Here is a 23252-nt window from a genome sequence, read left to right as displayed (position 1 = left end):
CATCCTCTGAATGTAAGACAACTAATTTCACCTTCCAATCCCATGTCCCACCTCAAAAAAAGCCAAACCAAAACACATCTCCTGCTAGGACTCTATAGGAGTCTTAGATCTCACTGCTGCCCTGTCATTGCAAGGCATTAGTCATGCCTCAGTCACCTCAATTTTCTGTCTGTGTTATACACAAAAGTTAGATTGTGAAACAAAAGTGTTTTATCTACACTATTTAGTTCCATAAAGTTGACGCTTAGATACCTGTGGTATATGAAGACAGGATAAGACATGTAGGGCTGCCTTGAGATTTGGGGTTCGAGGAGGTAGAAAAATGTATAACATTAAGCACAATGGCACCCACTTTTTGTTGCAACCAGAAATATATTAATTTTTTTTAGAAAACAAAACAAAAAGCTGCTTGCAAAGCTGAAATTAAATGCAATCAACGTAATTCTTCCTTGTATCAAAATATCAGGATACCAATTTGGAGTTAAAGATGCTGGACAGTACTTAGGAAAATACTTCCACAGCACAGCATTATTTTTCTCCCTTCCAGCTCCCCGGACTCAGAAGAGTGAGCTGAAGGTACAGAGCAAATGCCTACAGACATATCAGCTGTATAACTTTTCCTTTGTTTCAGTGGAGAACATTGCTTAGATGTGTCCTTAATACATGAGTGATTGCACATTAATAAATTAGATAAGGCTAGAAAAATCCATTTGGTAATGGAAAATAAAGGATCTCAAAGTATTGGGGACTAAAACTAGGAATCAGTTATTTGGAGAGAGGTGCTAAATTGTCCCCAAGGTCTTCTAAAATTCTGCTTGCATTCATGTTTAGATATATGTTGGATTGCTATTTTCAAGCCATTTTGGATAAACCCCTTCAGCATTGAGACGCTGACCACCCTGATATTGTTGGTGGTGAAAGCTCACATTTTTCAGTATGAATACAATATATGATTTTTCTTAGTATCAATACCACTCCATTTTCCTTGACAATCATTAAGTGCCACTCATGTCATCAGCTACAGAAGTGATATGGTGTTATGTGGGTCCCAAAGTATTTATGTTTTAACTTGACTGCAATTCATTCATTGAACACTTTGATTCATGTATCCCATGAATTTGATACTGATGATTTGAAAGTCAATCTCTTCACATGTGGAGAGTTTTATAGCTTGGTATTTAATAATTTGTTGAGAGTCTATTTCTTTACATGCAAAGAGTTTTATTGGCCATTATTCAGTAATTTGGATGAGGCAATTTTCCTCATTGCTCCAGTGATAACTGCTTTAAAAAAACTGATAAACAATTCAAAGACTGAAAGGTTTTGCCACAAAACCTTCTATCAGTTCATATTGTTTTAGTGCATCCATACTTTGTAGAAGCATACATATTCAGAAGAACATTAGCATTGCAATTGCTAGGATTACCAGGTTCTCCAACTCAGCTGCTAACCCTCTGAACACCTTAAGTCTATTTATGAATACATCTCCAGACAGAGCAGCATGAAAGTTCCCATAGCTTTATGGATGTGATGTATTTCTTCACTAATGACACTGGGTGAATATATTGTCTTTTCTGAAAACAAGTTTTGAGTTATCGTGTCTTTTGGGCTTACGTAACATAACAAGGGAATGTTGAAACAATTATATATGCATGCTATACGTTTGCGTATGTTTGCGTGTGTATATACATTCAGTTCTAGATATCAAGACAAAATGAAACAAACACAACAGAGACATTTAATTTCAGAGAATACCAAAGACACAATAATAAGGAATATTTCTAGCTTGACTGAAATTAAATAGGGCAAGCTGCATTATTCCTGCATTACAGGTTGCCTTGATAGATTTAGGCACCCTTCGTCTGACGGGCAGCAACATTGCGTCGTGGTCACCACAGGATCCTCTTCCTTTTCTATCTGGTAACCCATATACAATGCTAGCCCACAGTCAGATACTTGAAGCTTCAGGAAAAATATACTAATGTTGAGGTCACCAAACATATCTCAGATGACCGATTTCTTAAAAGATTTCCATGCTACACCAATTCTTTTTGATTCACCACTCTCGTGGAAGTAATTCTCCTTCTGCTTTTCGGATTCACTCAGATTCATTTTAAACTCCAAGCAGGCTTAAAATGAAAGCAAGTTTTGTTCTTGAAAAGCAAGGGTTAAGTTCATTTGAGATCTATTATAAAATGGAAGCAGACTTACAAAAGTGCATGTAATATTAAAACACATTTTTAGATTATGTTTAATGCCAAGACTTCTTCTCAGCTTCACCAGTATTTCAACTAGGGTTTTAGGGACATGCCTGTTTTCTTTTTAAATGTAGCCTTTTTACGCCAAGCAATTTTCACTCTGTAATGATTCATTTTTTATTTTAGTAGATACTGCTGTGCTTTCAAGACCACTTAAGCATTTCTCTTTCATGTCAATACTTGAACACCTTCAACTTCTTTACATCTTTCTGATGAGCATCTAAATTGTCATCTTGTAGTCTGAAGAGAAACTGAGTCCAGCAACTACTATTATTTCATAGGGAATTGCAAAATATCTAGTAAATAAGTTTCATGATGAACAGCAGGTCTCAAAATACGGGTTCAGGTATGTAAAAATCACTGTCAAAATAACAAAGAAACACTTACATGTGAGAAAGAACATAACCCAAGAGATTTAACTATTGGAATCCAAGTGAAAAATCCAGGTAAAATATTGTAATACACTTTAAAATCCTAATCCACCAAATACACACAAATTCTCTTTTACTACATGCAAAGAACTCTTATAGAGCAAGTATGTTTGCAGGACCAAAATCTGCAGTATTACCAACTTATATTCAGTTATAGTCTCATTAGCTTTTCCTTTTTTCTCCTATGACATTTTGGTTTTCCTCTTTTTGGTAGGTGAAATGACTGAATTTTTGAAATTCCTTGAAAAATCAAATATGGATGCTGTGAAGGCATTTAATGAATATTTATTAATATTTATGATTGATGAATATTTAATTTAAAAGATAACAATATCTGACTTTTTCTATGCTGGAGTTGCATTTCATATTTAAAGAAACCTTTATTTTCCATCAGGTAACAGATTCCAAATTTATCTCTAGCATGTTATAACTCACATTATAAAGATATATGAAACAACCACTTGAAAGTGACCCACTATATTGTAAGATTCATGAGAAGATGTTTTTTACTTTGAAGTATGTCAAGCATCTTAAAATTATTTGACACAGACTAGAACACGTCAGCCTAAAAGCAAACCATAACATCATGAAATGTTAAACCATGCCTTTTTCCCTTTCCAAAATGTAAACTGTGCTATAATCATCCAAATTTATTGATTCTACAGAGGTAAAAAAAAGTTATTTAACTTTATTATAGGAGAAACTAGTAATTACATGGATCATTTTCCACAGTTTTCTTATTAGTTTGAGAGTTTCATGTATAGTTCATATATACCTTCCAATGCATCCACTGCAGAGCAGATCAAATATGCAATACATCCTTTCTCTTCTGATATTTTTCACACTATGATTTCAGATTATAGTATAAGATTTTTAAACAGCATAAAATTGTATATGTACACATTGTTAAAATTGCAATTACTTTCAGAAATTGGCCCACTATCAATTAGTAGATAAGATATGTAACAATGAATTACAGTTTTCAGTTTAGATGAAGCATATGATACCATTTTGAATTAAAACATTAACATTTAATGAAACATTTGTATAGACCAAACAATGTAATTTTGTATTACTTATACGTTCCTTCTGTTTATAATTAAAAAGGCAAATTCATGAATGCACAAGATCATATTCTGCCACCAGTATGTTCATTAGTAATACAAACAATAAGATAATTACTCACAAAATAATGCATTCTTGACTGGCAGTTAGTAGCAGAAGAGAAGATTCCTCCTTTTATTTCCTTATATTGCCATGGTTATCATAAGCTTTCAGACTAACCAGTTCCCTCTAAAGTAATATATTCACCTCTCTCCTCCATTCTGCTATACAGGGATCTTAGGAGGACTAGCTTGCTAACTTCTGCCCTACCTAGGCAGTGTTACACATCCAGTGCTAGGCCGTACGAATATCCCCACACTTGCATGAAAGCTATATCAAACGATCATAACCAAAGTTAGGTGCCTGTTGTGTTTGGCCCTGTCTACACAACTACAGCATGTATTACAACCAGCCAACATTGTGCCCCGTTCCAGGAGAGCATGCGGACACAGCTCCGTTGTGCCATGCCCTGCCTCACAACTAGCTTGGTTGCACATGAAGTAGCTATGCAGCTTTGATTTCCACCTCTAATATAACCAACTCCAGCACAGAGACCGCTGTGTTTTGCCCCACTGATCATTTAATCAAAGTCCATACCCTGAGATGGTAGAGTTGTCTCTGTAGGCTGCCTTTGCAGCTAGGGAAGGAAGCAGACATATTGCTAGAAAGGAAAATATGTGCAGACATGATAATTTGTCTAACTGTACACTGCATACCAAGACAGGCCTACCTCTCCTAATCAGATGCTTTAATATTCTTCTTTTAGAAAAACAATTAAACAAAAAATTATAGGTTATTGTAAACGTGGATCTTTCAGTATCCTAAGAAACTTTGTGCTTGTACACCTCAAATATGAACAGCCTACACAGAAAAAAAAGAAAAAAAAAAGAAAAAAAAAGTGACAGGAAGTTTAATTGCAAAAAGGATAATCCTCCAGAAGTAAAAAAGTAGAAGACAACCAGCAGGCTAAAAATAGCTAACTGGTATTGGGCCTAAGTGACCTAGATAATTTGAAGAGGATATTGCAGCTAAATGAAAGGGGTAGAAAGCTATTAAATGTGTTTTTCTTCTTTAGAGGTAAAGGACTAACATAAAGAGGGTGCATTTCTTCTGTTAAGGCATTTTGCTCATAGCCTTATAGAACTGGGAAACAGATACTTTAAAAGATACTTGTAACCTGTTTGACCTTCTTCACATACCTTTCTTGTCAACCCACAAACTGAATACATCTTCAATCAACTAGAAAAACACAAGGGAAAAAATAAAGCTTGTTTAACACTAGTTTCCTCCCTTTGGCTAATGGGGAAATCTAACTGAATAGCTTAGCATGGTGTAGAAGGTCAGGGACTATAGCTTAGAGCTCTGAAATGTAGAGGTTTTCAAGTGTATTTCCATTATATCCTGAGAAGTTAATAAAAAGCATCTACTGTGATAACAAACAGAACATAGTAGTCACAGTGTCTCATATTCAAACAGGTTTGTTTAATCACATTCAACATAGGATTTTTAAGTGCAAATGCAAAAATTAATTACAAAAAGACAACCTCACTATCCCAGATTCTCAGGGAAGACAGTTTGGTGCATTTCTACTTCCTACTTTGATGCTTTAGCTCCACACTGCCTTTTTTTTTTTTTCTTCTGAGTTTAAGCAGACATTTAGTATTTGGGTATGTTTCATCAAAGTTTACACAATACGTCTCCGAAGCAATTTAATAAGCATTCTGGTACTGACTTTTGGGTGAGAATATTAAGTACATTTCCAGAATTGGACATACTGAGTTGTATTTTTTGTTTTCTCTACCCCGAATCTCAGCAATCTCAATTTTCAGATTTCCATCATCGTGAGATTTGTTTATCATTCTTATGTGATCAGAATTATAACAGCAGCAATGTTTGTTTCAATGTCTATGTTCCACTTCAGAGTTTTTTGGTACTGTATAATTTCTACCATCTCTTTACAACAATGTACCCTACCCAGGGCTACCATACCTTCAGGTTTTTGCTAGATACTGCCAGGCTTGCCACTCTAGACCTTAATTTGGAGAGGGTGCTTCATCAGGTACAGTCAACTTGAACTCTCCATCCCAGGTCCTAATACCTGCAGAGCCCTTTTCAGTTTGAGCCTGAGTCAAAACAGAGACTTACATTATAGAATCTCTCCTTAAATTTGTACTGAAGGAGATGATGGGTTTCATATACATTTGGTTTGGATAGCAAAGAATAAGGAGACTGCAGAGGTGTGTAAGTAGCTTTGGGGCTGGGCCAATTGAAGGGAGTAAATAACCACAGACCATTTCCTGGGCCAGCGACTTTGTAGCTGGACATTACATAGAGATAAAAGCATCTGTCCTTGGGACTCTGCATACGTTCCTGCCTCCTGACACATTGAATTCCCTCATCCACCCATAACTGAGCTGGGATGCATTCATTACTCTGTCGCAGATGGAGTCTCAACCTAGCCTCCAGCTTTTGGATTATTATTTCTGTGCCTATGAGGGCCATTTTTATGTTATGCTAAATATAGTGTCATTAATATCTCACTATGGGAAGTGATTCTAATTTCCTGGAAAAAAATAATCTTGAATATTCTAATGCATAATTAGCATGAAATTATTATAAGAGAGTAAAATAAGAATTGCTATTTTGGGAAAACCAAGAGCTCTTCTAAGTTCATCCAGCTCTGATGGTGGCCTGCACAGAATCCTTAAGAATGGAGTATAAGGATAGAACAAGTGTAAAATCAAACTGTGCTTCAAGATAATGCCTAATTTATGTGAACTTATGGTTAGGAATTTCCCAAGACAAGGTTCTATTCCATAACATTCAGAATATTAAAGATGGACTTACATTTCATGCTGACATGATTCGAACTTTTTCAATTACAAAATAAAAAACCTAAGTGAATATTTTTTTAATCTTCATAGAAAAAGGTAGGTGACTCTACACAGCTCTGAGTGGTAACATCGCATTTAGGACATACAGTATGCGCAAAGGAAGGAGTAACATGAGCTTTATCTATTAAAGTGTTTTTTTTTCTTTTTGTAAATAAATACTGAATATCATGTGCCATTTAATAACCTAGCCATTCAATACCATGTAATCCCTCTGCAAGGTTTTGCTTGTTTTGATCTGACCTGAATGATTCTGAACCATCACTAGTTTTGCCACATCCCTTTACTAGATAATCATCATCTCAACAGAAGTTTGCATGCAACTCCACTGCTAACATCCCTCCATTGTGTAAACTGACCTCATTTCTATTCTTTGTTTGCTATCTTATAGCAGCTTTCTGAAATATGAGGTCTTTTACATTTCATCTTTTCAAAAGAAAAAAATGTCAAAATATTTACAGATACCCATTTATTCTGTTTCAGTCATATATTTACTGTTAGAATGGTGAGGTACTGGAACAGGTTGCCCAGAGAGGTTGTGGATGCCCCATCCCTGGAAGTGTTCAAGGCCAGGTTGGATGGGGCTTTGGGCAACGTGGTCTAGTTGAGGGTGTCCCTGCCTGCAGCAGGGGGGGTTGGAACTAGATGATCTTTAAGGTCCCTTCCAACCCAAACAAACAAACAAACAAACAAAAAACCATATATATTTGTACTGACTTCTTTGAAGAATTAATGCAATTGTGAGGTATGGCTTCTTTGCAAAACTATATTGACTCTTCTCCATTATGTCAAATTTATCCACATGCCTAGTAATTTGCATCATTTCTGCCGGATAGAGAAATAGACAAAGTAGTTTTAAAATAGCATCATTAGCACCCTCCTTTGGATACAAGGTTAAAATAAATCACAGATTACAACCTAATTAATGGCTTACAGTTTTATGTTTAAGTTTCTTTGGATCCATTGCTTGCTGCAATTGTATATTTTTATTTCTTTTAGAAGAGGTGACTTCTAATGCCACTGAAATTAAGACAGATTCTCAGAATCATGCTGTGTAATGACAGGTTTTAAATGTAGGAGGCTTTCTAGGCTCCATCACAGTAAGCAAGAGTAGAAACAATTTGTTTAGCTACTAAGCTGTTACCTAAACTTCCATGAGCGCTCCTGTGGAGAGCGTGCACAGCCTTCCCTTACCACCTCAACTTTGCCCCAGACAATCATGCAAACCAGAGCTTGATGGTGAGTGGTACACCACCACCAACAACAAAAAGCAGCTGTTAGTCTTTAAGGAGATTTGTTTAACTCAGAAACATGCTGTCCGGTGGAAACCAATGACAACTTGATAAAATCATGGCAAGATGAATGAGGAAATATTCAACTGGGACACCCATGCGATTTCTAGACCAGAAATCACCAAAATAAGGACTATCTGTGGCAGATCACATTTGGAGAGCCTGGACGTGACCTAAGGTGGAGCCAGCTACCAAGACAAGAGGCTGCATGTGTAAAGCCTGGTCCAGCTTGGTAAGAGTGCACCTTGGGATCACCAGAACTCACCCAGCACCACCACCCACCAGCTGCATGGGCACCCTCACCCCATCACCTGTTGGGCCACATGGGAGACCATGACTGCCTGCTGTCACCGATGGCTGAAAAGGTGGTGGGTCCTGTGGTGACGGGTCAGTACACAAATGAGCCAGTGTGATTTGTGTTTTCATGACTACGAAGGCTGTCATTGTACTTGGTAAGATGGCAATTTTGTATGATTGAGACATTAGTAGTAAGATATATAACAATAACTGGAATATCGGTTTATGTGATAAAGGATAGCGTAACTCCATATGGCTTGTGTTAGTTGTCAACCATCAGTTTCTCTCTGCAAGTCAGTTTAAGGTGCATTGTTTTAGTTGCCCTGCAACACACACTGTTTACAACCTGATCATCTAGCGGCCTGCTGTGTGCTCCATGGCATGTTTCCTGCTTGTGAGCTGTTGGAAAATGCTTGCTTTATTAATTTTTAACCTCTTAGCATAAAAATGTTCACTGACACCCCCCCCCCAAAAAAAAAATACCCCACCAAAACCAAACCCCAGTGTTTTGCATGCCCTGATTATTGCTTTAATTGCAACTTTTCAGAGACAGGGTTTTTTTTCTGTCTTCATTGTTTTTATATAATTCCGACTTTGTGAAGATCATACTTTTAGTTCTAACTGCTTCCAGGAGATGCATCATTTAATCCTAACTGTTTTAATGGACGTAAGTATTGCTCTTAATGTATATTAAAATAATATATACCATTTCGTAAAGACAGAGTCAGGTAAGAATACAAAACCTAATTTAGTCTATGTGAATAATTAGCACAGACAGCATAGGTCAACTCAGTTCTACGCTGACCTAAGTGGAAATTAGAAGATCACAAAATGTCAAAAGAAAGGTGTACTGGGTCTTTCCTATAGGAAAAAATACAAGAAGCAGCTGCTTGAATGCTGCCTCAGTATTCAAAAACATATGAGATGAGATTGCAGAACATTGTATCTGATAAACTTATAGAAAGAGATTTTATATTGTTAAGATTATTTTAAAAAAGCAGTTTCTAGCACTGACTGTATACCACTGTACTTCAGCAAGTCCTGTTCGGAAACCTCTTCCTTGAAACTTGACTGATGAACTTAAGTAAGTTTTTGCCTTCATAGTTCATTTCTCTGTTAATGTTTCTTTGAGATCATCTTTATTCTTGATTTTGTGTTTGTACTTTCTGTTTTCATTTTGTAATTATATAATCAGCATTTCCATATATTTCATATATGCATATGAATTTGCCACATATCTTCATTGTTTTCTTCTGAACTTACTTACATTGCATAACCTAGTTGTTTTAATCTGTTTTTTTTTTCTTAAACAGAGATAGGTTTCTGATTTTGATAGGTGATACACCTTGATAGGTGTATTCACTTCAGGACTCCAATACATTCCTTCCAAGGTGCCTGTTGGTACAGAACACTTTCATTCTTCATTTCAGTTCATTTCTCATCTTCTTTTCAGCATACCTCCTGTTTTTGAAATTAAATCTTACCATGTGGTTTTAATTTATCTTGCTTTTTTCTATGAGGACACCACTTTTGAATGCGTATTTGTCAGTTATAGTAAACCTTACTGACTGCAACAGTCTTGTGTATTGCCCAGGACTGAATCAAGACTTGCTTTTCCTCTCGCTGCGAGCTCTGACTAGTTGCTTTAAGAATGGCTCCCTTACAATGCCCCAAAAATTCGGGTTTATATCTTATGCATACATGGCATTTACAAAATCTGTGAGACAGTGATTGAGATTTTTCAATGCAATCTGTCTGAGGTTTCTTAGTGTTTGAGAGTCATTGCTATAAGGGTGCAAAATAAAACTGCCTCATTTTGAGCACAGACTTTTAATATTTGATACATTAGTTGAATACAACCCTATAATAGAACCCTGTTTCTACCAATGTGATATACCATGTTGCTTATGCCTGATTACAGTATGTGTCTCATGTCTGGCTTCCTTGTACCAAATGCCAGACGTGCCTTTTATATGAATTTTTCACGAAGAAAATTAGCCCTCAACTTAAAACACAAATTTGTGTATGATGTGCCCTCATGGCCAAGGCGGCCAGTGGTACCCTGGGATGCATTAAGAAGAGCATGGCCAGCAGGTTGAGGGAGGTTATCCTCCCCCTCTACTCTGCTCTGCTGAGGCCACATCTGGAGTCCTGTGTCCAGTTCTGGGATCCCCAGATCAAGACAGACAGGGAACTACTGGAGAGAGTCCAGTGGAGGGCTGGAAAGATGATGAGGGGACTGGAGCATCTCTCTCATGAGGAAAGGCTGAGAGAGCTGGGTCTGGTTAGCCTGGAGAAGAGAAGACTGAGAGGGGATCTCATCAACGCTTATAAATATCTACAGGGTGGGTGTCTAGAGGAAAGGGCCAGACTCTTTTCAGTGGTGCCCAGTGACAGGCCAAGGGGCAATGGGCACAAACTGGAAGTTCCATCTGAATATAAGGAAAAGTGTGACCGAGCACTGGGACAGGCTGCCCAGAGAGGTTGTGGGGTCTCCTTCTCTGGAGATACTCAAAACAAACCCGCCTGGATGTGATCCTGTGCAACCTGCTCTAGGTGATCCTGCTTTGGCAGGGGGGTTGGACTAGATGATCTCCAGAGGTCCCTTCCAACCCCTACCGTTCTGTGATTCTGTGAGTCTGTGATATCACTGAGGACTTTAGATAAAAGAAAGAAAAATACATCAACACATTTGTAAATTACCATCATACTGTTTTTCAATCCAGCACATACCATTCTGTTTTAAGATTATAGAATATATGGAACATGCATACTCTGTTTTATGCACAGAGAAAACCTGACATATTTCTTCTGAGGCCTAAGACTAGGGGAAAAAAATAGAAAAGATGAAGAACAGTCTCATTTAATATGTTTTTGATAACTGTGCTTACCTGCGTCTGCTAAATCCTTATAAATTTCAACAGATTAACCAACTGGAATTACAATTTACTATTATTATTCTCAAGGAGTAATGTCATGGGGTTTTGTTTGGTTGTTTTTGTTTTTTTAATAGAAATTATTTTATTGTTACTAATAGTTTAGGATTTTCAGTAAACTTATATTATTTTTTTAAAAAATTGCACCAGATGATTGAACAGAAGAAATTACTTGTTTTATCTTTTTCCCTGAAATCTTAATTTCAATAGAACCAGTACGGAGTACTTGAGCACACTAAAAGCATCCTATTTTTAAGTCAGCAATATATACGCTCACACTAATATTACCAGGAAATAAATGTGATGGGTTTAAACTGGCAAATCAATCAAACACACTATGAAAAGCAGATAGAAAAGAAAAATGGCTATTCTGTGTAATAACACCTGTCATGTAGATCTGAAAAAAAGTGAAAGTATTAGCAAAGCCAGTGACATGAATATCAATATTTAATTGGACTGGGATACTAAAACAGAGGAAAAAAGATTTACAATTTAGGTAGCCTTTCCAGAGCAGACAAAAAGAGGATTTTCTTTTTTTTTAATGATTAATTCTCTAAGCAAAGACTTAATAGGGTGTCTGTGTCAATTTTGCTACTGCTGTTGAGAAATAACTGCAGATATCATGTACAAGGTGACAGTTTTTCCCTTTCAAACAACCCAAACATATGATCAAAGAAAGAGCAGAGGTAAGCAGCTATAAAAATCATACATTTTCTTGAAGTGTTGGTCTAGAAATACCCCCAAAACCTGGCTGAGCGCCTTCATATGCAAAAGGCAGATATGCAAGGTCTCGTGCAAATATGGCTATTTGCAAGCATGTACAAATAAGGTTGTTTCTGATAATGCCCTTCTACCACAGGAACACATTTCATAATGTTATTTTTTCTGTCTTCACGGCAAGGTAGGACCTAAAATAGAGGCACATGGTTGTTAATAATAAACAATAAATAGTAAAAGTTGCATTTGATCCAGGTGTAAAATCATGTCCATCAGCACACCCTTTGAAGGAACAGAAAGTCTTTGTACACAATACAGACATCTCAAAGCATAATAAGGTGAGACGCAAAAATGTAGGTGCTTATGGAACTGCAGTAGGGCCATCTCATCATCGTCAACACTGAAACATCAACATCCAAGAATGCAGGCTGTAATGTGGATGCAGTCTGCCCAAAACTGAATACTTTGGGGTTTGAAGGGGTTGTTTTGTTGTTTTGTTTGTTTGTTTGTTTGTTTGTTTCTCTGAGATGTGCTTTTTAAAAAATATTTTATGCATTTAAACACATCGGAGGAATGGCCAAACTTCCTGATGTCAAAGGCAGCCTATGGAAAGAAGCGTGTTATGTCTGAGAAGCACAAGATGTACCTGCTACTCAGGCAGAGGGAGGTTTAAGAACGGTACACAGCAGCGGGGGGGGGGGGGGGGCAGTAGCTCACCAGGTCCTACCCGAGGGGCGCAGGCATGCAGCTGGCCTGGTGATAGATGGTTAATCCCTGACTTTCACCCTCACTGACTCACATGACGTGACACCGACACAAAGAGATATGCTGGATCTGTTTAAGAGATGTAGAAAGCTCAAGATAGGCGCAGTGCTCCTAAGTGTACATGCTTGCACCTTCTGTTTGCTCTCTCCATCAAACCTTGGGCTTGTGATACCTCTTTTGCAGATAGGGGCAATGGTCCGTATGATTTGCTTGAGCTTCAGTATGATTGCATAGGAGGGCATTTAGATAAGTGGGGACAGTAGCTCGAAATTTTTTTTCTCTCCTGTTGTTATTTTTGAACTTTCAGTCTAACATAAATCCAATAAAGCCTTATTTGCCTGTATGAAGAGTTTTGCTTTGGAGATTGTGAAGATGATGATTAGATGTAATGGTAATGAATTCTGAGCACGGAAATGATGATGTCTACTGCCAGCAACAATCATGCAAATTTGTAAATGTTTACAAATTTGCAAGCTAGACATATGCACCACTGAGACCAATATTGTATTGCTATATTTAGCTTATTCCTATTCCCCCCTCAAGATACATACATAATAATAACTTCAAGAGAACAGCATGCATTCAATTTTCTTTAGATTGATCTTTTTTACTTTAAGTGCAACAAAAAAAGCATAAGAGTTTGAATAAAAGTCTAGGACGTCCAAGTTCAAGTGTGAGAAGGAAAAGGTGAAGGAGCTCAATGGACCTCACTTGACTATTTTTTTCCTCAGTGAACGTATTAGAAATGAAAGTCCAGTGCCCTCTATTGCCGACAGTAGTGATTGCTTTGCTTGCTTGGCATGCCTAATGCATCTGAGGGAAGCCCTTGTTATTCTGCAAGAAGAGGCTATAAAAACAAGAATGCCAAGACAAATTATTTTAATATTTATTATGTTAAAGTATATATTTTAGTCTAGCTTCCTGATTTTACTAATCCACATGGAAGTTTAAATTCAAGGTTGAGGATACTACATTATCTTAGAAGCATTTAAAACGTAGTCTGTATTCACTCAGACATTTCTAACGGTGAAAGTGTTTTGTCATACAGATGCTCATAGTTTAAGATAACATGCCTGTATGTTTTTTGGAAGGGAAGTCACTTTTAATGGACAACATTTTGAGCCTTAAAATTTGATTTGGAAAAGGAGCATAACCTTTGCATGTGCAAACAAAAGATACTGAGAATATGACATAATCTTCAGTGACTAGACTGCAGCAGTGACAGCTCTAATGCTTTCTGACCGGTGGGGATTTCCCCCGCGAGGGCTGCTGTGCACATGGGCAGGGTGGCCGTGGCGCCAGGTCTGGAGCTCCCACAGGTGCCTTGGCCTGGGAAGGATCGGAGATGGGTATAAAGTTCTGGTGGAGGCAAACCCCACTGTGTCCCTAAGGAAAAGCTGCTCCTGAACTGTAGCCAGTTTTGAATTTATACCCACTAAGGCAAAGCAGAGAAAACATGTCACTGCTTGTGCAGTCAAGGGAGCAGACAGAAGCGAGTCTCACTTGCAAGCAAAAGGTCTTCCAAGAGACACGGCCAGTAACCACAGTTTCACCAAAAGATGTGCAGATAATTAAGTGGAAGGAGAAGTTTCACTTTTCATCAAAGTGAAAATGAATCTTCTGTCCAAGAGCTGTCTTGTTTAATTGCAGTCATTTAGACATTTTGAGGGGAAAAAAAAACAACCCAAACCCAAAACCAGGCAAAATTGTCAAGTCTCCTGGCAATGAGAGAATGATACGGAGGAAAAATATTAGAGAATCACACACACATAATAAAACCTTTGCCGTTTGAACATCAACTTAAAAAACAAATAAAAAAACAGATAAGAACAATATAGACATAGTACCATTAGCTTTTCGTTAATCTCAAACGTCTATCTTTGTGTCTTTGAAGCGTAACCAAATACATTTTTGTCCTTTCTAGGTTTTCAGTGAGAGAGTTCTTTTCTGTACTGACAGTTTTCAAGGCATCTCCAGCTGCGTGACTGCCACAGTGGGTCATGCGGCTTGCTCTTCTGATGTTAGCAAGAACAGAGAAAATAGAGAAGACCGCCCTCTTAAACAGTACTTTGGTTTTGTCATGCTGCACTGAGACACCACTCAGCTTCTGGTGTTCCTTGCTTTTACAGTAAGTGCAAAAGGGACTAATCCTCTGTTTTAATCCCTGCCAGCATCCAGGCCTCTGCAGTGGGCAGAGTTAAATATTGATAAATATTAAGTTGATAAGGCAGACATACCCTAAGTATTTTGCCAAAAGAAAGCTGGAAAATTACTTTGGAAGCAAAATATAAAAAGTTATCAAGTTTATAAATGTGAAAGCTTGCACATGGAGTTGACATTATGCACAAAATTCAAAGCATGAAGGTATTTGTGCCTTTAAACTGTGCCTGTTTCTGTTCATGGTAACTTTCTTGGTCGTACAAAAAAAATATTATAAAATACATGAATAGCTAGTAGAAGTTCTAGAGTAACACTCTTAGTAAAATAAATGGCAACATTACCATTGGCATTACCTTAAAAAGTACAGTAAAAATAATGTAAAGTTATTTTTCATTGCAAAGGAAACTTATTTGAAACATAATAAATATTCACACAGCATGATCCCATTTTATTGCATCATAAAAAAAAAGATGCAGAATATGGAGACCTAATAGGTAATTTATTATATATCAATGCAAATAATTCTGAGCATGTGTTTTGCCTGACACTTCCTTATGTATTCTGGAGATATCCAAAAAAAGGAAAATTACTTAACACTTAACAATGTAAACGTGTTTACTATATCAGGTTTAAACATCATTTGGCTTCAAAAAAAAAGATGAAAAGCTTTTGCTTTAATAATACAGAATAGACATGATGGGCCTTTGGTGTGCTCTTGTAAGACTTTATAAAAAAGTTATTGGCATAAGAAAGCCTGGTATTTTAAAACAGTATGTATCCCAAGGGTAGTGTTGATCACACAGAGCTGGAAAGCAAAGTTAAGCACTATTAATCTTCAATGAGAGTTCTGGTTATTTGCCACACTGTAGCAGAGAAAAGTCATTTGGCTCCCACATTGGTAAACTGCTCTTTCTCATCATTTTCACTGTAACACTTAAAAAGGCTGGCAACAGAGAGACAGAACAGATTAATTAGGTATTTAGGATGAATGAATATCAATCATGGTGTCTTACCAACATTAAATAATACCAACTATATTTTTCCAGATTTATCAGAAATGATACAATTTTAAATCTGTGTGATTTTCTGAAAGTTTTCTTTCAGAAAAAAAAAAAAAAAAATCTGAGGCTGCTCCAAAGGTATTATCAATGTTTAGTTAATGAATTCAGCTGACATCTACTGTATTCACTTTTAATACACAGGCATTAAAGATTTGATCAGGGTTTTACCACAGACAAAATTTCAAAATTTTACTAACAAAATAAAAATTTTGTTTTGGGGGGGAGGAAGAGTGAGCAAGGAGCTGCATAGTGCTCAACTGCCAGCTGTGGCTAAACCACAACAATACTGAAGATTAAAATGTTGAAAACTCATTCACAAATTACCATTCTTTTATGAAACCTACAGGTTAAGCTTTTGATCTCAAGTTAGCCATTACGGTATAACCTAAAATTGAAGTTGCCAAAACTTACAATGATTAGCTGCTTGCCTTCTCTGTACTCACAACAGATACTTCTATTGCTGACATTAAAATTGTCAGTACTTTGAGGGAAAAAAAAATAATTGCCGATATTTCTTTAGTCATAGGAGTACCCTCTTTCCTTTTTACGGTGAGGAGGGGTTTTTTGGTGCTGGAATTTTCAGATTTTCATTTTAAAATTGTCATTTACAAGCTCTTTCCCACATGCAAGTAAAGAACATTTCCATCTTCAGTAATGCTTTCTATTTTGAAGCCTATTATGCAATGAACAACTAAATACCTTTAACCAGTGAGGCAACATAAGCTCATTTAAAATGGAGTACAGGCAGTGTTAACGTCATTGTTCTGGCTGTTTCAAAGATCCAGCAGAGAGCTGCTACACTTGAGGGCTTTTGATATATTTGCATTCTCCCAAAACACATAGTTAAGATTCTGTGTTTCATTTATAAACAAAGGTTTCAGTTATTTTAAATTTATTTCAAATTTAAAAGGTTGAGATCTGAGCAAAATCTAGTCTACCCAGGACTAGATATATCTCTTGTGAGAGCTCTAATTATAGTTCTATTATTAAAAACTAGGTTACGGTACGATCCTTTGCTATCATTACATACACTCTGCAGAACTTCATTATTTTATAAATAAACTTCTTCCGAGGACAAAGAAAAGCTTTTTCTGAATAAAATGATATTAAAGTAATATGCTCCACATTTTTAAAGTTCCTTTGAGTTTCAATTTATTGCACACCATTTAGATGGTAAACCAAGAAGGTATGACTAAAGAAAATCATACACAGTGTCTGTGATTAGAAGGGAGAAAACACAAAGGTCTCTTGGATTACATTCTCCCATTTCTTCTACTTCTAATTTGCGAAATGTTTTATTTCACAAGCATAACCCCCCAACTTATGGCCTATCTTACTGAAACAATGATGAATTGCTTATGGATGAGTCACATACTGTAATCTTTAAAGCACAGGTTTTTTTGGATAATCTACTTTCTGACCAATAAAATGAGTAGGAATTAGAGAGAAATCTGCTTTTTTGAGAAGGTGTAAGAGAGACCTTCAAATGCATTTTCCCCAGTTTTTCCACTTAGAGCATCCCACTTGACCTGCCAAAAACAGTTTGGAGAGAGACATGGCCTCACCTATTGTAATCTTGCTGACAGTTCTGCTAGCTTTCCCTAGATACCCTTTCACAGACTTCTTGGTAGCACTCCAGACGTTTCTGCACATCACAGATGCAAAACTGCCCAGATGGTGTGGCTGAGAGTTTGTTACGGATTTCAGGTTAGGGACTTGACTCATTAGCTAAGAGGTAGCAGAGTTCATTGCTGAACTCAAGGCATCTAAGTCCAAAGTATCTACACATGATCCAACTAAAATATCACTGTGTGCATGGCCAGAAGAGGGACTACTACTTCCCTCCAGGACTGTGCTTCAAACAATAGATTTTTTTTACCCTCACAAATAAAAAATATACATGGGTTCTTAAATTATGCTGATGACACATAAATTAGAAAATTATTTTTCAATAATTTACAACTTCTGACATTAAAAGCATTATTTGTCTTTACATCTCTAGTCATGTGAAAGCAACTTGCAGATGTGAGTGTTGTGAAAGCTCAGTCTGAGAATAAGTGTACTGAGACACAGGTACTCTCGAAACTGAATTTTCAGGAAAGGAATACAGCTCTTTGGGGGCCAACGCACTATAGACCCAACACAACTGAAGATTTAGAACATTTAGAACTAAGTTTTTTCTTTGACAGCATAGGTGTGGGCAGGGTTAGCTATGGAGGGTGGTGGATATTGTATATTGTAGAAAACTATTATTTGTATAAAACTATTTCATTTGACCCTAAATATTTTACAGTTAATTAATTCCACTACTCACGAATAAGAGAAATGAGTGATGTAATATATTCTTCTATCTTAATTTTGACCCCGTAGGCTAATCTGCTCAACGGCACCTCTAGAACTATATAGGAGTGAATACAAACCAATTCTACAATGAAAGTCATTTATTTAACACTTTTACAAAGCTAACAATGATGAGAAATCGCTAACCAGGAGTATCCCGTTAACTGAAATTAATTCCACAGCTAGAAATAGAAATAGATTTGAACCACTGAAAAGAAGTCAGGAGAAGAAGGGGGATAAGCTGTAGATTTCACATGGAGACCCATTTTAAGGATTTGAAGACCACCTCTCCCAAAATGTCTTGGTCTTCAGAAGAGGGAGAAACACAGTCCCAGGACAGCACACAGCTATTCACTATGACCGCTCATGTTATTGCAGAATACAAGCAGGGCCTTCTATATTTCTGTCCTGAAAACCCTAGAGAGAAAGAAAGCTTGCACGATACATCACTGCGCTGAAGAGCAAACCATGTGTTCTGCATGTGTACCACACTCCAGCCAGCAGGTATTATTAAGCTTACCAGACATATGTGATTTCCAATTTCAGACCAACTATTCTGGTGGTATGCATAAAAATTTTGTAGGACAAGAGTAATTTGTCCAAGATTTAAAGATCAAGGGGGTTTTGGTAGATTGGTTGTTGAAATAAAAAGACCCTGTCTAAAACACAGCTGATGTATGAGGCAAAAAAAATCTTGAACCGTAGTATTCAGGAGGTTTTCCTCAGAGTCCAAATGAGGTAGAGGGAGATTAGTACTTCCCCAGTACATTTATGAATGCATGTTCACATACAACTAAAAATATTATTTATAGAACTGAGGTAAAAGGTAGCTAAAATACCATTAAAATACATTCCACTGAACTAGAATTGGAGGAAGGACATCTAGATCATTCAGATGACTGAGTCAAACCTACCATTCAAAGCATCTGCTGATACGTCATATTTTCTAAACCCTTCATAATTCTTGTTGTTCTTCTGTAGACCTGCTCCAAGTTTCCTCAGTAATTGCAAGCTTTGCTATTCCATAAACCAACCATTCTGAGAAAGCAACACTCAAGGAACATGACATTTTCTTTAGATATAGAAGCAACAGTTACTCTTAGTTTTCCCTAACTATTTCTGTGACCATAACAAGGCCTAACTGGCAATACATTTCAAATTAGCTTGTATCATACGACTGCTGCTGGGGCTACTTCTTCATATATGGAACACCAAGGTAGTAAATTACTCAAGCTAAAATCTCACTATTGCTTAGTAAAATAATATAATTACATCTTTCACTTTCTGTCAAGCACTTCCATTATCACAGCCCTAACAAATTTGCCTTTTTTCCCTTTGTGATTCACCACATTTTCCAGAGCTTTTCTTTGCTTTATTATTGCCAGCACAGTTATGCCCCTTTTTGTATGCATACCTTTTACTTCTGTCCTCAATATAATACTTCACACTTGTCTTGTAATTCATCAATCCATTTGAGACCATTTGCTAAAGATTGTATTTCATCCTGATCCAGTCCTCCAAACTGCTCAACACGTCTGCTGTAAAGATGCTGAGCACTAATGTGTGCTGTCTAAATCACTTGAATCACTATTAGAAAATTCTTCAGACCATGGAAAAGTCCTGTGGGACTCCCTGTTGGACTGAACCACTGCTGAGCATGTTTTTCAACATCATGGTGGTTGTATTCAGATTATCTTACTCCTCTTTTTTAATGAGGAGGATCAGATGGGACAGAATCAAAAGCCAGACTAAACAGAAGATATATCACAGCTACTATTTCATTGTTGTCTATTGCCAATTATTCCCTAGCAGATAAAATGACAGATTACGGGATTGATTTAGTTTATTACTGGCAAGTACAGTTCAGTAATTATCCTCTAGAAATTTCAAAAATGTTTACTCAAATTAATAGTTTGAGCTCAGTCTTTCCTGTGTATTAAAGATAAAAAATATTATATACTGCTAGGAGGGATTCCTTTAAGTTAGTTATTTGCTCTTTTTTCCAGTACATTTGAGATCTTTACCATTCTCAGACATAACTATTTCAAAACATATTATAATTGACTTTCATAATTTGCTGAATGGATCACACCTGTTATGTTTGACCTTGCTCCTCTCCAATTCATCTGGTTTTGTTAAATTTGTGATTGCAATTAGAAACAAGAAAAGACAAGCCCAATAGAAGGAAACTCCTCTCTATATTAGGAACAAAACAAAGGATCCAATAAACAGTAATACATCTGCATCACTAGTTTGAAAAAAAATAAAATCAAATTGAGGCAGAGAACATTTTGAGAAGAGGATGGCTTTTTATATTTCAATCCCTACTGAAATCAAGGGAATAAAACTTGGACATTTTTTCTAATAAATCAGTCAACTGCATTCAGCAATACCTGAAACTTGTAGCTGGTATCTTGAAAATTAAGCCTCCGTGGGAGACTATCAGTTTTTTTGAAAAACATACAAAACATATTTTGTTTTTTAAATAAATAAAAAAAATTAATTACCTTAGCAAACTGTGCATTTATCCATTTTGTGAATGTTTTCTTTTGAACATCTTCCCGTTCATCTGCCAGAGAAAAGTAAAACACTTCATTAGAATTATTCAACAAAATAGTACAATATTATTGATTAAAGCTTCGGTCTTGGTTTGTAGTAAAGCTACTACTAATAATTCAAACACATTCAGGGCACATATTTGGATGTATTCTGTCTTTGACAATTACATCAATATATTTTTTAAAGCATACAGGTTCCCTTCACAGTCATGGTCTATATCCCTAGCTGATCTCAGCTATCCTGTAGTTTCTCTTCTGGAAGAGAACATGTTGCAGTACGATCTGAAATATCCCATTCAAATTTTAATTTCCTATAAGTATAAAAAAAAAATGTTACCCAGTGGTTTTGGCAGCAGGAAACTCTCCTACAACACTTTTAGAAAAGTACTTGAAATAACATTTTTATATGCACATCCTCAAATTCCTTGAAGAAGTGAAGCCTTCTGGACTACGATGATAGTCCTCCATTGGCAGCCCCTGCTATACATTTTGGTTTTTCTGCCTTGCAGCTATTTACCTGTCACAATTTGTAATATCTTTTTCCTCCAGTGGGAAAAGAAAAACAAAACAAAAAAAACCAACCCAAAACAAATCCAAACAACCCACCACAGATTTGATCAGCCATACATGAAATTCCTTCTCAGTTCTTTAATACAAAAAGCATTACAGAGGGAGATTATTATCTTAGGCCTGTATTTCTGTATCTAAGTTACAAGTACAATCTTGATGCAGAGTGAAACTGGACACACAAAGGTGCAATTCTGATGTATTTTATGTAGGTGGGAAGAGAAAGATGCCTTCAAATGAGAACCTAATAAGCATTTGCTCAAAAAGATCTATTAGGCATCATCCCTTAAATAATACAGAAGGGCAGACCTCTTTGTATGACAAAGTCAAACCAAACTAGAATTACAGGGCATATGTGGAAAAGGTTGCAGAATGCTTATACGCAAATAAAGCTCACTCAATGCTGCTTTTTGGTTTGCAGTAAAATTCTCTACACTTCTTAAATAAAAAGGGATATTAAATTCCCATCTGAAATGTTCAGCAATTAATAATGTTAATGGATTCAGCTGAATTTGCACCACAAGTGTGGATGAGCTACATGAGAAATGCACAGCATTAATAATATACTTTGCTTTCCCTCCCTCCACCCCTCCAAGGAGACAAGGCAAATCTTTTTTGATAGAAATATATCTTTTGTTCTTAAAACCTCAACTCAACAGCACTTGTGAAAAGTGCCTTTTCACAAAAATGTTTTTCATTCTCAACAATACAAAATATTCATGAAAAAATAATACTAGAGTTTGTAAAGCTACTGTTTCATTATAAAAAACTTCTGCATGCAGGAAGGAGCATATTCTAATTGGTTTCAGATGATCATAACTGAAAAGATTGACAATGCAATAGTACTACTGGAAACATGCTATAGAAGTCAAGCATTATATATGTTCTGCCACTAATTTATATTTGTTACAATTCTAGAGTTCTATTGCTGTCTATCCCAAATAATGCGTCTTGCTTCATCCCTTGGCTGAAAGTGATATTTGAATAAATAGAAGTTCATTAAAAAGCAACAGCATGTGGAGAAGATGTATGCTTTTGATAGTAAATGATGCTAAAGCTGTTAAAAATTTTATTTTTCCCCACTAGCATCACTTCCTTCTTTGTTGACTGTCAGTAAGCTGTTTATTATACAATTTTTGAATTATTCCAGCCACGTGCAATACACAAAAGATTGGAGAAGAATCAAGGAAGATGCATTTTGTTGGTGGAAGATACATATTCAATCTGATGTTCTATTGCAAACTTCTTCAGCAACTCTATATAAAATATTACATATAAATAGCTATTTCTGTTTAATCTTCTCTGATAAAAATGTGAAATGCAAGCTTAAGATGGGGCAGAAGAAAAGTATGTGGTATTTAGCAGGCAAAAGGAAAGCGGCAAAACTGCCTCTTTCAAACTGTTCACACTTCCACTTTTCCACCCCAGGCTACTATAATAGCATATTCAGTAACAGTTTTGGGGGGTGGGGGGTGTGTGTGTGTGTGTGTGTTCCACAAAGATTCATGCCAGAAATTTAACTGCTAGTCACCAATTAATTCATGGCCTTTGAGCTAATAAAAACCACAGTCTCCTGAGGAAAATGAGAATTAAACCCACAATTTGAGTGTTTGAAACTTATTGCAAGCTCAAGCAATGCTCTATTACCTTTGCAAACAGGAAGTTATTCCACTGCTGTTATCTTTATACAGAGATCATTTCAAGAGCTTCTATCTCTAGATGCTTGCTCTGACAAGTTTATACCACAGCAATTTGTTAGTGATGGTCTCCTAACCTAAAAAAGAATCAATCTTTTGTTTATGCACGGCATGATTTCCCCACGGTAAGCATGATGTTTGTTTTCCAAAATGATGTTCTCCTAACCCAGATTTATGG

The 23252-nt window shown here is 36.5% G+C and overlaps 1 protein-coding gene across 5 annotated transcripts in view; it reads right to left on the bottom strand.

Annotated features, from left to right (window-relative positions):
• Positions 1-23252, bottom strand: part of DMD (dystrophin) — a 1320554-nt gene that overhangs the window by 1002333 nt on the left and 294969 nt on the right. For all 5 annotated transcript variants that reach the window (XM_075774516.1, XM_075774534.1, XM_075774546.1 and 2 more), the window contains exon 2: positions 20760-20821. In XM_075774516.1, the coding sequence (XP_075630631.1) occupies positions 20760-20821 (62 nt within the window). The remainder of the gene's footprint in view (positions 1-20759; positions 20822-23252) is intronic.

This window comes from Balearica regulorum, chromosome 1, assembly GCF_011004875.1.
Source record: "Balearica regulorum gibbericeps isolate bBalReg1 chromosome 1, bBalReg1.pri, whole genome shotgun sequence".
Classification (NCBI taxonomy): Eukaryota; Metazoa; Chordata; class Aves; order Gruiformes; family Gruidae; genus Balearica; species Balearica regulorum.
This window is presented reverse-complemented; position numbering and strand designations above follow the sequence as displayed.